This window comes from Protopterus annectens, chromosome 1.part1 (assembly GCF_019279795.1).
Source record: "Protopterus annectens isolate FY-2018-M chromosome 1.part1, PAN1.0, whole genome shotgun sequence".
In the NCBI taxonomy this organism is placed as follows: domain Eukaryota; kingdom Metazoa; phylum Chordata; order Ceratodontiformes; family Protopteridae; genus Protopterus; species Protopterus annectens.
The window spans coordinates 993,375,934-993,392,987 of record NC_056726.1 but is presented as its reverse complement, the minus strand read 5'-3'; the positions used below and the strand labels follow the sequence as shown (position 1 = coordinate 993,392,987).

Here is a 17,054-nt window from a genome sequence, read left to right as displayed (position 1 = left end):
TTTATGAAAGTACAAATAAGCAACTGGACTAGTATTCCACAGCAGGAGTTGTTATTTGAAATGGCACATTGTGTATATGCTCCAAACCTGGCTATGAGGAAAGCAAACTAGACCTGTAAAGATCCAATCCCACCAGCAGAGGGAGTTGATTTTGGCAAAACTGTGACAGAAGTACAAAATACTAAAAGTGGAAGATAGCAGATTGTTTGTTTAGAGTGATTACTCATTGTATACCAGGCAGAAGAGGAGTAAGTTCATTCCACTATTCAGGGAATGTTGAGACATGGGTGTGAGATTCAAACTGCTGTACCCAACTGTCTTCAAGTTTATTCTTTGCTTGAGGGACAAAATCATTTTTGATGAAGTACATGCTAAGGAGGAAATAAAAAAGTTTTAACAACAAAAAGTGAGATGTGAAACAGAAGGAGATTCTGCTTCTTGTTCTTCTGGTATTAAAGACCATACAGCAACTGTACCTGTGAAACCCTTTCCAATATTTCAAAGGAAAATGGAGAGAAGGAAGGGAGCATGAGGGTTGACTAGAAGAATCAAGAGTACATTGGAAATGAAGCAGAGACAGGATTTGGGAGATGAAGATGAACAGTAATAAAACCAGTAACAATGTGGGATTACAATGCAATAATTACATTTATGAAATGTGACAGAACAAGAACATCTGGAAATATTGGACTTTTTTTTAGAATTTGTTGGACTTGTGGGGGAATCTAATGTGTATGCCCTACTTTATGTCATTAATGTTTGGAAAAATGCTTTGGGGAGGGAAAGAGAGGGGAGAAAGTTAACTGTAAGAAAATAAACATGTTTTCTTAATAGTACTATTTTTGTGGTATATGGTTTTCTTTGCATGATATAAAACAAAGTTTTCTCAGTTATTTTTAAGTGCAATGGGGACTGTAAATAGCTGCTGTTATTATTTTTTGTCTTTCTTTTTCCCTTCTCCATTTTCTTCTTGTTCAGTTTTAAGAAATGTAGGTACTGCAATGAAAAAAAGGCATTAATGTGCTTTTTCTTATTCTTGCATGGGGAAATGACTGGATTAAGGACCTTACACTGATTTAGTAGCATGTTTTAAGAGTAAGCAAGTAAATGAAAAAGAATATTGAATATTATGAGGCTATTTTCTAACAAATAAATGTATGCTTAGTAGTAATTCTGTATCTGTCCCTCGTGTATCCATGGAAACAATCTGATAAAGAGAAATTGCCTGTCTGGTTCTCATGTCTCCATGGTGACAATCTGATAAAGAGAAATTGGTTACAGTCTAGCGGAGAGTGATTGACTGGAAAAAAAGAGAGAAACTGGCTAGGAGCTAATGTTCTGTGAAAGCATTCTGGAGATTTCCCAGCTGGGCTGAGCTGTAAAGATAAGACAAAACCAGTTAGCACTTAGTAGAAGCACAGGCTGCACCATGCATCTTAGCATGGATAACCTTACTTTTAGGTTAACTCAAGTGTAAGTGTCACTGCCAGTTTGGGACATTTGTTCCTATTAGGAGGGTAATGAAGATGTATATAGTTTTGTGTACTAGTATTAAATTATTAGGTTTTAAGGGGTATTGGGATTTATTATTTTTTTTGAGGCTTTCAATAAAACAAAATGTTTTGTAAGATGTGATTAAGACTCAAATGGATATGACAAGAAACAAATTTATAAAAGTTAAACCTGCCAAACAGTGTTTACATGCAACACAAAAGCTGAGCTAGACATTTAAGACATTTAAGAAAAAGGGTACTATAAAAAAGGTGGGAATAATAACTTTTTAATACAATGATGCTTTCTGTAATGTCTTTAAATTTCAGTGGTCTCACAGATGAATACAAAAGAGAAAGAATAGTAAACTATATTAAAATGTAGAGTGCATATAGTTATGTTACAGGAGACACACTTGAAAATAACTGAATATGTGAATCTGAGAAAGGTTTTCAGGATAGTTATTCTGTGGAATACCTGGGACAAAGGAAAACAGGAGTACTTATACTGATTGCAAGAGGAGTTCCAATAGTGATAAAAGAGGACAAAAAGATATTAATGACAGATTTGTAGTGTTAAGGGGCTACTGGCAAGGGAGGAGGAGGATTACACTGGTATGTATTTATATTCCACCTAAAACTGCTGTAATGTAGCTTAAAACATTCTGGAAGAAATGATCAGTTTTCATAAAGGAATATTACTTATAGGTGGGGACTGTAATTTGATTTGCAGCAGAGAAGATGTATCTGGAGGGCCCAGAAGGGAAAGTATAACAAAGGAGGGTAGATTTTTGAAGAAACTTATGAAAATATTTGGCACAGAAGATGTGAATTCAGTAATAGGAGTTCAGAGTGAATTTACATATTATTCCCCGAGGTATAAAAACTGAGCTAGGGTTCAGAGAATTTACATTTCAGATTGCAGAGGAACGTGTGCATTTAATTGACAGTCTTGATATGCACCCAATAACTATTTCAGATCATGCACCAGTAATAACTAAAATAAAAACACAGGGTAATGAAATACAAATGAGGCAATGACACTTTCCCATCTGTCTGTTGAAAAGAGAAGAATTTAAGGAATGGGTAGAGTAGATTATTCAGGAGCTATTCAAGAGGACAGAAATTACTTCTGAAAATAAAGCTAGGGAGTGGATAAAATTAAAGTGGAGTTTAAAAACAGGGTGGAAATAAAATAAAGGGAGCTATGGTTAAAAAGTACCAATAATTATTTAGCAGGACTGACAAAACATAAAGTATTGCAGAATAGGTAATAACACTAGAGCACAAAAACCTTTAGCACAATGACTCAGGCAACAGAAAGCAGAAGGAGCTGTTGCCATGCTTAGGGAGCCTATAACAAGGAGGGTAAGAAGAGATCCTGTAGAGGTATTAGAACTATTTCAGAAATTCTATGAAATTCTGTATAAAACAGAAATATGGAAACCAAGAAAAGATACAAATGGAAATGTTTATGGAAGAATTAAATATGCCAAAGTTATAGGTAGACGAGGCTCAGTTACTAATGGTTAGCATATGAGGAGATGAGATAAAAATTGTGATGTGTAACCAATCTACAGGAAAGTCCTCAGGAATAGATGGTATTTCTGTGGAAGTTTGGAAGGTAGGAGGGGAAAAACTAATACATATCTGGAACGTTTTGTTTAACAGTATTTTAAGAGGAGGAGAAGTACCAGCATCCTGGAAGAAAGCAGTGGTAGCTGTAATTTCTAAAGGGGGTAAGGATCCACCAGATCCAGCTTCATACAGGCCCGTTTCAATACTATACCATGATTATAAAGTGTTCATGTCTATAATGGCTAAAAAATGGCAAAAGTAATGCCAAAATTGATAAATATGGATCAATGTGGTTTTGTGGAGGTGAGGCAAACATTTGGCAACATTAACAGAACACAGATGATCCAAAGGGAAGCAGAATGCAAGAAAATACCATTGCTGTTGTGAGTCTTGATGCAGAGAAATAATTTGACAGAGTAAGCAGGGACTTTATGAGAAGGCAATGGAAGCATTTGTATTTTCTGAAAAAAAATATAAAGTTGATTAGGAGTGTATATGAGGAATCAAATGTGAAAATTAAAGTGTGTGGGGTCCTCTCTGATAATTTTTGCTTGAGAAGAGGAGCCAGGCAGGGGGTGCCCTCTTTCCCGTTTGTTATTTGCATTATATTTAGAACCATTAGCAAAGAAAATAAGGGACTCAGAAATTCAAGGATATAACTGGTATGGTATTCAAGAAAAGCTGGCTCTATTTGCAAATGATACTATTTTATACCTGACAAAACCAGAAAGAGACATTACAGTGTTGTGGACTATTTTGAGACAGCTGCAGATCTTTTCGGGATACAAAATTAATGAAGCTAAAACAAAGGCAATAGTGGTAAATTATGTACACACACATGAACTGGTTCAGCAATATCCATATTTATGGGGATATGATAAAAGGAAGTATTTAGGAGTATGGATGAATAATAATTCTGGTGTGGCAGCTAATGATATGTGGGAAGAGACTAAACAAAAGATAATACAAAAACTGAGAAAATAGAAGCTTTTTATATGGATATGAATAGTAAGATACAAACAGCTAAAATGTTTTAGTCCCTTTAATCTTATATACAGGTCAGGAATATTTTTATCAACCAGAGGAGAAGTTTTGGGAGGGGAAGATGGTAAGAGTCAAGTGAGATAAGATAATTCTTCCAGTAGAACAGGGTAGATTGGGATTACCCAATTTTAAGGGGTATTTCAGAGCTACACAGTTAAGTTAATATATAGCACAAACCGAAAGCTATAATTCAAAGTGGAAAGGGATGATAAAGAAATGGAGGGAGGGGTGGGGAGCCCAAGAAACAAGGAGAGATTGGGATTTTGGATGCAGGCCTTTAAGGAGAATAACAATAATCATACAGAATGTTATATCCATGAAGTAGCAGAAAGTATCCTAAAAACTAAGCCAACAAGGAAAAGGAGAAAGAAAGAAAGGAGATTATGCCCATAGGAATGACTGCAATTAAGGATACAGACAATAGGCAAGAGGGGGCTGGAATGTATTGGGGAAAACTGGCAAAGGAACCAGGTATTGGAACAAATAACTATAAAGGGAAAGTTTATAGAATGGGAAGACACCAAGAATTTAATTGGACTGCAGGTTAGAGATTGCTCTCCCTATCAAGGATTGATATCAGAGTATAGGCAAAGAGAAATAAATAGGGTGGTCCTAAATGAAAGACCATCACTGGTAGAGGTTTTAGTAGAATCTACAACAGAAGCTGCCATTAAAAAAGGAATAATTAGTAGAGCGTATAAAATATTGCATGATAGTTATAAGAATCAATCAGAGGAGGTTAGAAAGGAATGGGAAGAAAGATTGGATAGACAATCCATAAAGAAACAAGGGGAGGATATATGTATGTCTCGAAAATATGCAAGAAAATCTAGAAGATTTAGGATTTTTGGTTGGAAATGTCTACATAGATATTTTATACCCCAAGTAGACTCCAGAGAATTTTTCCTAAGATAGACAGCAAATGTTGGAGGTGTGATAGGAAGAAAGAGGTAATTGGTGATATATTTTTCTTGTAGTGAGCTGAATTGGCAGACTTTAAGGATTCTCTGTGGAATGCACTTCCGGAGATGCTTGGTGGGCAGCCCGGTGTGATGAGGGAGATGTTTTTGAGCTATGATACAGAATCAGAATTGTCTAGGCATGGTAAGGCCTTGCTGTGTTTAATTACGGTGGCTGCTGAAAAAGCAATTACTAGAAAATGGAAATCAAAATCTAAACCAACTATACTAGAAGTAGTGAATATAGTAATAGGAATAAAACAACTCAAACTGAGATCTTTAGAAAATGACAGGAGCAAACTATATAGGAAAAATGGGAATTGTGGCAATAATACATACAGGGGAGGAATGATGTATAAAACAAGACAGGACTTATATGAGCTATGTAATATTTGACTGAAAATGATTGGGTAGATTATAAGTGATGTATAATGTTTGCAACTGGGAGTGTGTCAGTATGGTTTGTGATGTAAAATGCTTGCAACTAGGATTGTTTCGGTGTGGTTTGTTTTCATTCATATAAATGTATGATTGCCTATGTCATAAGTGATGGTTTAATAAAGATGTTTCTTGTTTTACAAAAAAGGGCAGAAATTGAATAATTTATGTAATGTTGCTTAGATTATATGATATATAGCAATGCATGTGAAGTATAATGCTTGTAGATGTGAACTTGTTAATACAGTTTGATTACTTTTATATAAATGTAAATCTGTCTATGTTACAAGTGATAATTCAATTAAGGTATTTAAAAAAGGGCATCCATGGAAGCGAAAATTTAAGTTATTATGAAAAACTAATATATCTGAACTTGTGAGATTTTCAAAAAGTACTAGAGAATTATCAGACAACCTTTGTAGAGGATTCTATAGGCATGAGAAGTGTACTAATTGGTTCTCTGATAGAGCAACTGATGAATGGAACAAACTACCCAAATTAAATTGAAGCAAGTGCTAGTTTAGATATTTTTAAGAACAGCGTGGACACTGTATAGGTTCAGAGGTTCATAGGAGGTTACTAGGCTAATGGCCCTAAAGCCCTTATGAACCTAGCCATATTTAACCAAGTTGCCCAATTGTCGGTAGTTAGGTGAGTGAAGATCACAGAGGTAGGGGTCTATGGTAGTTAAGACTGACTTTCTCTGTCCAGGAGGGACATGGGCACCACCTCAAGAGTGAATTTGCAATCAACCATCCATTGATCTAGGTTGCATTTGAAGAGGGTCAGGGAGGGGCTCTGTTTCATGTGAACTGGAAACTTGTTCCAGAAAAGAGGCAGTCTCTGACCCAGCCTTGATGTAAATGCTACATATTCATAAATCAAACCACATGAGGCTCAGTTTTATGTACCCTGTAATTTATTGGTGAGAAACATCTGCAGTCTCTCCAGTTGTTGCAAGTGTCTGGTGAGGTACATGCAAAAGGGAGGATTATACTCAATTATTGGTCTGATGAGGGCCGAGTACAATGGAATTATAACATCCTTAGATCTAGATGTGATACCTTTACTTATAAGATATGGCACATAGAAGGATTTCCTTACTATTGTGGAAATGTGATGGTCAAAGTTCAGATTGCTATCAACTGGAGTACCCAGATCACATACCACTGGGTCTACATTTAGGCAGGTGATATCTGTAATGTAATTGGCAGGGATGTCAGCTTTCCCAAAGGGAATAATAATGCACTTTTTGTATTTACCTTTAATCTGTGTTTAGCACCAATCATTTGTCTATGTTAAGCCTGTCTGCAGTATTTTAACATCATTGGTGGACTCAATGATTGCTCCCAGTTTGCAATTGTCAATGCACTTGGTCAGCCATAGTCTATCCAAGTTTGACCAGGCTTCTGAAAAATAAATTTTGAACAGTAAGGGGCCCAGCACAGAACCCTGTGGTATGCACTGGTGACTGGTCTTTTGCTAGAAGTGAAGTCACGCACTTTAACAGTATGTGTCATGTCGGTGAGCCAGTTGGATACTCATCTGGTAATGTAGGGGTTAATTCCCAATCTGGAGAGTTTCTCTATAATACCTGAGTGGGGGGTTGTGTCAAATGCCTTGGCTAGGTTGAGATTGGCTGTATGCACTGTCTTGCCCTTGTCCAGGGCCTTGTGACTTTCTCGAAGAAGTCAGCCATGTTTAACAGGCATGATCAACCTTTAACGAATCTAAACTGGGTTGGGTCCAGAATCTGGAGATTACTTATTTTTTTGTTAATAATGTCCATAATGATTATTTCCCTGACTGTGCAGATAAGGCTCATCATCATCATCATCATCTTTTGGCTTTTTCCATTAGGGGTCGCCACAGCGGATCATCTCTTTCCATTTCTTCCTATCCTCTGCATCTTGCTCTGTCACACCAACTGCCTGCATGTCCTCTCTCACCACGTCCATAAACCTTATCTTAGGCCTTCTTCTTTTTCTCTTACCTGGCAGCTCCATCCTTGGCATCTTTTTCCCAATATACCCATCATCCCTCCTCAGCACATGTCCAAACCAACGCAATCTCATCTCTCTTGCTTTGTCTCCAAACTGTCCAACATGAGCTGACCCTCTAATATACTGATTCCTAATCCTATCCATCCTAGTCACACCGAGTGCAAATCATAACATCTTTAACTCTGCCACATCCAGCTCTGACTCCTGCCTTTTTGTCAATGCCACTGTCTCCAACCCATATAACATAGCTGGTCTCACTACCCTCTTGTAGAACTTCCCTTTCACTCTTACTGGTACCCGTCTGTCACAAATCACTCCTGACACTCTTCTACACCCATTCCACCCTGCCTGTACTCTCTTCTTCACCTCTCTTCCACATTCACCATTACTCTGAACTGCTGATCCCAAGTACTTAAACTCATCCATCTTTACCAACTCTACTCCCTTGCATCCTCACCATTCCTCTATTCTCCCTCTCATTTACACACATATATTCTGTCTTAGCCCTGCTGACGTTCATTCCTCTGCTCTGTAGAGCATATCTCCACCTCTCCAGAGTCTCCTCAACCTAATTCCTACTCTCACTACAGATCACAATGTCATCTGCAAACATCATAGTCCATGGGGCCTCCTGTCTGATCTCATCTGTCAACCTGTCCATCACCACTGCAAGTAAGAAAGGTCTCAGAGGTGATCCTTGATGTAATCCCACCTCCACCTTAAACGAATCTGTCACGCCCACTGCAGTCCTCACCATTGTCACACTACCCTCGTACATATCCTGTACCACTTTTACATACTTCTCTGCCACTCCCGACTTCCTCATACAATACCACAACTCTTCTCTAGGCACCCTGTCATATGCTTTCTCCAAGTCTACAAAGACACAATGCAACTCCTTCTGACCTTCTCTGTATTTCTCCAATAACACTCTCAGAGCAAACATTGCATCTGTAGTGCACTTTACTGGCATAAAACCATACTGCTGATCACTAATCATCACCTCCCTTCTTAACCTAGCTTCTACTACTCTTTCCCATAATTTCAAGCTGTGACTGACCAATTTTTTCCCTCTGTAGTTACTGCAGCTCTGCACATCACCCTTATTCTTAAAGATAGGTACCAAAAACACTTTTTCTCCACTCCTCAGGCATCTTCTGACTTTCCAAAATGTCATTAAACAACCTAGTTAAAAATTCCACTGCCATTTCAACTAAGCACCTCCATGCTTCCATTGGGATGTCATCTGGGTCAACAGCCTTTCCATTCTTCATCCTCTTCATCCTCTTCATAGCTGTCCTTACTTCCTCCTTGCTAATCTGTTTCACTTCCTGATTCACTATCCCCACATCATCCAACCTTCTCTCTCTCTCATTCTCTTCATTCATCAGCCTCTCAAAATACTCTTTCCATCTACTCAACACACTCTCCTCTCTTGTGAGTACCTTTCCCTCACTATCCTTTATCACCCTTACTTGCTGCACATCTTTCCCAGCTCTGTCCCTCTGTCTAGCCAATCAGTACAGGTCCTTTTCTCCCTCTTTAGTGTCCAATCTCTCAATTCCCATGGTCAGTTGATGGTCCCTCTTTAGGCAGAGGAATTACTGTTGCTGTCCTTCATTCAGCTGGAACATAGGCAGTTCACAGGCTGTGGTTAAACAGGGATCCAAGTGGGTCTGCTGGGTCATGTTTTAAGTTGTTTAAAAGGAAACATGGGATGTTGTCTGGTCCCATTGATGCCATGTTTTTGGCCTTGGAGAGTGCTGAGATGATCTGCTCTCTTGAGATAATAGGCTGAGGAATGGTGACAGGTATAATTTGGAGGATGACTGGAGGGGACAGGAGGGTGAAGTTTGCTCCAAATCTGTCAGCTAGCAGGTTGGTTATTACCTGTGGTTGAGTATGGGTGGTGCCATCCACAACCAGTTCAGTGCATAGCTTATTATGGGAACAAGTGTAATGGTATATTGGCAGGCTAGAAGGGCATCGATGCCCATGGTTGAAATATTTGTATGTATGTATGCATTACTCTTTATTGGAAAAAAAGATGCCAGAGACTTGCCCTGTTCATAGGTTTATGGGCTCATAGCTGTGTACTAGGCAAATCACCAGCCGAGCCTTTTTAAGCCTAGCCATGCATCCCAAATCATTGACATGTTATGGTAATATTGATAAATATAACTATATATTTATACATTATTCTATTATTATATTATTAGACAAATATCTATGTACCATTATTATATCATATAGTTATGTACTATTATGTTTTATCACATTATATTATATGTTGATTTATTTATTTTATTTATTTATTTATTTGCTGTTACTATATTATGTATTTATGTAATAGGCTAATGACCTCTAGGAACTTTTTAATCCTAGCCATGCATCCCAAATCTCAGAAAATGTTCTGGTACCCTTATAATTGAAAGCAAGGTCTTGGGAGATGAAACATGTATAAGCAGGGGCCTGGGAGATGAACTATTTACAGGCTGCCTGTGTCCATTAGAGACACAGGTGGCAAATCAGGGATGACTTTCCTTTTCCCCATCCAAATGTCCGAGTTACACTTCAATTGGGTTAGGGAGGAACTCTGCTTCACATGGATGGGGAGCTTGTTCTAGAGAAGGGATAGTCTCTGGAATACATATTTGTCAGTCTAGCAGGTCCTGTTTATAGGTTCACAGGTTCATAGGAGGCTATTAGGCTAGCAGACCTAGAGACTTTACAAGCCTAGCCATGTTAATACCAAGTATCTCCATTTGTTCTTTTCTGGGCAGTTTGCAGAAAGAATTTATGAACAGAGTGGGTCTATGATCAGCACCGGCTACCCCTGTCCATGAGGAACATAGGTGCCACCACAGGATGAATGCAAGGTTTACATCTTTGGAATGGGTAATTCTGGTGCTGTTTGTTTTGTAGATATGCAGGAGGTCCATCAGGGTGGGGTCCAACAAGGCATTGTATACCAGGCATAGATCTCCTCTCAACAGCCTGTAGGAGACAGAATACAGGGATGGGACACTGAGATATTGGATATGCTATTTATGCTCTGTATTATTTTAGTGAGGAATTTCTCTGGATGTTCCAGTTGGTGGATGTGCCTGTTTAGGTACATACAAAAGGGGGCATTGTACTCAATGATAGGTCTGATGAATGCCGAATACAGTGGAACAATGACCTCCTTGGACATTGATGCTACACCTTTGTTTGTAAGTTGCACAACTTAGAATGATTTCCTCACTACTGTAGACACATGACTGTCAAAGGCTAGATTACTATGTGTGTCCCCAAATCCCTGACTACTGGGTCAATTCTTAGGGCTGTGTTGTTAATATGACCAGGGTGAATGACTTCCTGAAGGATACTATTATACATTTCTTGGCATTTAGTTTTAGGCCATGCTCTGACATAAGTTATTTGTCTGTGTCAACCCTTTCTGAAGAACATTAGTGTCAGTGGGGAATACTATGACTCCTAATTTGCAATCATTTGCAATTTTGTCAGCCAGAGACCCTTGACACTGACCTTGATTTCAGAGAGGCAAATGCCAAAAACTTGCAGTCTCAGGACCAATTCCTGAGGGACTGTGCTTGTGACTAGCCTCCTTGTAGAGGTGGACTCTCCAGTTCTAACTTAATGTGAGTCAGCTGGCTATTCATCAGGTGACATAACGATTTATACCTAACCTCTTGAGTTTATCAACAATGACCAAGTGGGATAGTGTGTCAAATGCCTTAGCCATGTAAGGTAGGCAGTGTAAACTATTTTGATCTCACCCATTGCTTTGAGTACGCATGACTTGCCTTTGTCAAAACAAAATTGGGTTAGGTCCAGTGTCTGGTGGTTTCCTATGTCATTACTGATCATTTGCATGATAATTCTTTTCCTGACTTTGCATATGTGACTAGTGAGACTTATGGGTCTGTAGTTTCCAGAGAGTGTAGATTACTCACCTTTGTGCAGAGAGATGCCATTGGTGTTCTCCAGTCATGTGACATGAATCTAGTTTGAAGGCTATGGTTACATAACAATTCCATGTTTCATGCTATTTAGAAGGCATCATGGGAGCCTTAGTGAGAGCTTTGAGGACCTGTTCCCTAGTGATAGTAGGGAGAGTTATATGTGATGTAATTTCCTAGGGTAGGTGTCTTGACTTAAATCAAAAATAAATATAGTTCACGGCTTATCAGATAGGATGATGCACTTTTTTACCTTCATATCACCACAGAAAAAAATCCCATACCACTTCCTTGCAAGCTACAGGTCCCCCACTATGACAGATGGGTAAAGTTAGAGCTGAATTTGTCTGCCAGTAGTTTTGCTTTATCTTCTTGCTCAGTATAGGTGGCACCATTAACAATGAGCTCTGCACACAATTGTGTATTACCTTTGAGGTTGCAGACATAGCTAAAGAATGCTGTGTGGTTGCCCATGGCCTGGGAGGCCAAACATACCTGAAATCTGGCTTTGGTAGACTTTATTAATTTGTCTTCAGAGTTGTTTTTTAGTCTGATGAGAGTGCTTTTATCCTGCTGGGTGCTACACCTCCTAATTTTTGCCATGATTTTCTTCCTTCTATTATGCAGCCTATTGATGCTGTGATTCTAGAAGGGTGTCTTGCTTTTTGAGTTATTTCTGTACTTATTTCTTATGGGTACAGCCACCTCTAAGCAGCTATTAACATGCTTGTATGGGATTTCTGTGAACAGTTCTGCAAAGACAGCAGTGTTCTCAGGGTTTAATGGGGCTGGAAAGTTTGCTAGGTTATCACTTAATAGTAGGAAGTTAGTCTTAGAGTAGATACTGAACATTTCAAGATTAGCTGGTGTTCCTGGTTTTATTTTTACTTCAAAGGAGACCTTTCTGTGGTCTGACCTTAACAGACTGAACATTAAACTGGGAATTGGGGGTGGGGGGTACAGCAGTCTCCCAATCCACTGAGGACCAGATCCAGTATGTTTGCAACCCTTGTCATCATATTAACAATCTGATCCAGGGAGTTTGTGTTTACAAAATCTAGGAATCTCTGTGACTGCACATTTGGTGTTATACATGATTCCCAGTTAATAGTAGGGTAATTAAAGTCACCCATGAATATGGTATTGGATTGGATGGTGGGTGTTTCCAGTAAGCTTAAATATGTGTTATGGGGTTCCTGTGTCATAGAGGGGGACCTGTAGCTTGCAAGGAAGTGGTACAGGATTTTTTTCTGTGGTGATATGAAGGTAAAGAAGTGTATCATCCTTTCTGATCAGCCTTGAACTATATTTATTTTTGATTTAAGTCAAGACACCTCCAAGTTTAGTCCATGTCTGTATAGTAGCTGGTCTAAATGTGCGGAAGGCATTATAGCCTTTTGCTGTTGGAGCGCTGTTCACAGCTTTAAACCATGTTTCAGTGACTGTTCAGACATCAGCATTCTCTAAGATAAGAACAGTGTGTAGGGAGTGGTTTCCTGTTTAGAGTCTTAGCATTAAGTAGCAGCACCGTTAGATTTTCTTGGTTTTGATTTGTTATGTTGGAAGTACTTCTAAAAAAAGGCACTAAGGGGGGAAGACAATGTTTTAGCTAATATTCAAAAGCCTAGAGGAGAGAGGTGCAGAACATTCCTGCCAAAGCAGCCTGGTCTGTTGAAAATTTCCTTCCATGCTGACAAATACTGCACCCCCTTAGAATGACACCAGAAACTAAGCCAATTATCAAAGTCAGTCATCCTATATTTATTTATTTTTTTTATTTTATTTATTGACATTTGTTAACCGGGTTTGTCCATCTGGGCTTGTGGCCCATTTTCAGTGGAGACCCGAGGAGAAAAGCTCCAGTAGTACATTTTAAAACAAGTACAATTTTAAGTAATATTGATATAATAGCAGTTATAGCAAAACAATTCGCATATGTTGGGATACATGCATAAATTTAAAGTTGCATTAAAAAGAAGCTAAGTAACAATTTTAAATTGATATAGTTCAATAGGTCAACAATGAACATTTTTTGTTTGTATAAAATTGTGCAAATACATAGTAGACACATTGGAGAGAGAGGTGTAATGAGGTATTAAGTATGGTCCTTTTGAGGGTACATAAATGGAAGGAAGACTAGGTAGGGTCATGGCAAGGGCAGGTTCTTGAATTGAGAAAATAAGCTTTTAGTTCATTTTTAAAATGTGAGGTGTGGGAGATTGAACGTAAGTCAATGGGAAGTTTGTTCCAAGCATGGGCAAGGGAGTGTTTGTAGAGTAGTTTGCCTACTGACCTTTTTGGGTGGTAGATATCAAGTAATTGTTGGTTAGAAGTACGGAAGGTCCGGGATGGGGTGTAAATGGAGACTAAGGAAGATAGAGATGGACAGAAGGAGGGTTTATAAAGTATAGAGTGTAGCATATGAAATTGATAAGATAACAGAAACTGGGGAAGTTCAAGCCATTGAAGAGAGTTTAAAGAAATGCAGTGGTGTGAGTTGTATGGGGAGTTAGTAATGAATCTGGCTATTTTAAGCCTAAGTTTGTTGCAGTTTGTTTAGAGTGAAGGCCTGGATATTGGTAAGAACTGGGGCGGTGTATAAGAGGGAGGGGAGGAGGAGTGCCTGGCCCAGGGTAAGTCTAGATTCAGGGGTTAGGAATTTTTTGTTCCCATATAGCAGACCTAGTTTCTGGTTTGTTTTTTTTATACATTGGAGTATGTGTAGGTTGAACTTGAGTTCGTCATCGATAATGACCCCTAGGAGTTTTGTGTGGGTGTCAGGCTGGATATTTGTATTGTTAGAAGATGTAATAAAAAGGGAGGTTTTATGATGGGAAAGAGAACGGGGAAGGAAAAGTAGGAGTTTGATCTTTTTTGGATTTAGGATCAATAGGTTGTGAGAGAGCCATTGTTCAGTGGATAGTAGGGTCATTGGGTCAGGGAGTGTAGTTCAGGAATGTTATTTGAGATGCATATAAGTGTGGAGTCGGCATACTGAATAAGGGAGGATTCTTTGCATGAGGTGTAAAGATCATTGGTGAAGATGTTAAACAAAAGGGGTCCCAAGATGGAGCCTTGGGGAACACCAGTGGAGATGGGAAGGAAAGATGAGGAGGATGAGAGCCATTTGACAGATTGTTCCCTGCCAGATAGGTACCTATTAAACCAGGCAAGTGTGGAGGGGGATAGGAGGAGATTTGCGAGTTTGGATAGTAGTAGAGGATGAGAGACAGTATCAAAGGTTTTGGAGAGATCTAGGAAGAGACAGGAAATGAGTTTATTGTTGTCTATGGCCTCTGCAATGATATGAGTGAAGGAGAAGAGGGCAGTGGTGGTGCTGTGGTGAGGATGAAATCCATACTGGGTATGGGTAAGTAAGTGGTTTGTGAGGAGGTGATTGAGAAGCTGTGAGTGAATACATTTTTTTTAATATCTTGGAGAGGGGGGACGGAATGGCAATGGGTCGGTAGTTTGAGGAGTCAGTGGATTTTACACCTTTATGAAGAGGGATAGTGAAGAAAGATTTCCAAAGGGTGGGGACAGTTGATTCCAGAATATATTGATTAATTAGTATATATACAGGATAGGCAATTGAGTCAGCAGCAAGTTTGAGGAATGTAGGAGATAGATTGTCAGTGGAAGGAGAGCACGGTTTTAGCTTGAGTAGTAGATATTCGATGTAAGTAATGGGAACTGGCTCAAAAGAAAACAAAGTTGTGTTAGTGGGACTTGGAGAGGTGGGTGTCGAAGTAGAGTTTGGCTTAGAGGTTACCAGATTTTGGATGGAAGAGATAAAGTGTATTATTTGTAGTGTGGCAACATCCTTGGAGAAGGTAAACCATTGCTGCATGCTAGGCTCATATTAGCCTGGGACACATATTCCAAGAGCTCCATGATATCCATATTCATATAGTCTAGGGAGATATATCTCAGCTCATTGCACCCACATGGACTATGACAGAGTCATACTGATGCTTGTGGTCCACTGAGTGCATGTGTAATGCAGCAGATCTTGGATCCTGACAAGTAGCTGACCATAACTGTCTCCTTGCTCAGCATGGTAAGAAGGACATTAGTGTGTCTCACAATGAAGTCTCCAATGACCAGAATGTTGGATTGTGTGGTGACTTGCCTTATGGGCTTAGAAGTAAAGGCTCAATGAGATGTGGCTGCATGTGCTGATGTGGGTGTTGTTTTGAAAGAGTGCATTTGGGGATGCTGAGGTCAATTGTTATGTCTACTTCAACTAGGAGATATCTGGGGTTTAAGAGGGATACATTTAAGTGCGTCAGCACATGTGGGTCTATGTGTCTCTTTTGTACTGTCTGTGATGGGTGCAGTGTTTGTGATACTGACAACCTGATTGACATTAGGAGTACTTTTATATGAGAGCTTTGCCTCCAGTTACATTGTGTAAATACATCTCTCAAATACCTTATCAGTTTATTTGAGAATTAACTGCTTGTCAGTAAACATGAGACAATGTCTGTGCTTAAGTGATCTCTTACCAGATAAATTAACACTGAAAAGGTACTCAGTGCTCGATATTTGTGATCAAGCAGTGTTACATAACCAGTGAATGGGACACGATCAATAAGCATTTATAGCTGAAGCCCTTAGGAAGGTGTCTGGTTTCCAGTTTATTTCATATTTTAACGTATATTGCTGGGTTTTTTAACTGCGTAATTGTTACTGTTCTCTGGAGCTCTTATGTGTGGGAGTCGAATGAAAATTGATCCTGCTCAGTTGGTCTTCTATCAGTGAACAGAAGAAATAAATAAACAAGTTAAAATAAAAATGAAATACACCTACCTCATAGCTGGAGTAGGTTATGTTCCTTTGACTACATAAAAGGAACCTGCACTGTTCATCATGTGCCTCGCTTGTAATTTGTTTGCCTGTTCTGTTTTCACTGTTGCTATAAGTGACACATCTGTTTATGTTATAGTCCTGCAGATGATGTCTTTGCAGGCCCTCATACATGCATCCTCCTTCACTGCCTACTGCAGACATCTGCAATCTTTGGCTACTTGCCTACTGTGGTGCATCTGCACCTCCATTACCATCTGCCCAGCAAGCAGGAATGCTAACTCACCTCCCAAGAGAGGATAACAGACCTATGCCTCTCAGATCTCTCCCTTCCTAACTGACCATCTCAGATGCAGCATACTGCTTGAATCCAGGTCACTGAAATCACAGGTGAGAGGCCTTCTTCTGCACTGTGAGGCCAATCTCTTGAAATAGCCTTTGCATACTGATCTATCAACAATTTCTGACTTATTTGATTTTTTTACCTGTTATGCTGCTTACATCTGTCTGGTTTCTGAGACTGTCAAAGACCATGTTAGGAATCAGCACAAAGATTGCCATGAGGAAAAATGTGACCAAATTAAGCAGCACAAGAAAGCGCAGAAATGTGAAGTAGGATTGGATGCCAGTTCCAAAATGACCTGCGGAAAAAAATCAGAACTGTGTGTTAGGCATTGCCAAATATCTACAACAAAACATTATTTTGTACAGTAGAAAATAAATTATATGAATATATTGGCAGACCCTTAGTCAGAGTTAAGGTAAAAA

The 17,054-nt window shown here is 39.1% G+C and overlaps 1 protein-coding gene across 1 annotated transcript in view; it reads right to left on the bottom strand.

The window, feature by feature from the left end:
* The window catches only part of TMC4 (transmembrane channel like 4), a 666,263-nt gene that overhangs the window by 466,014 nt on the left and 183,195 nt on the right, over window positions 1-17,054 (bottom strand). The window contains exon 5 of the mRNA XM_044087548.1: window positions 16,772-16,927. Within this exon, the coding sequence (XP_043943483.1) occupies window positions 16,772-16,927 (156 nt within the window). The remainder of the gene's footprint in view (window positions 1-16,771; window positions 16,928-17,054) is intronic.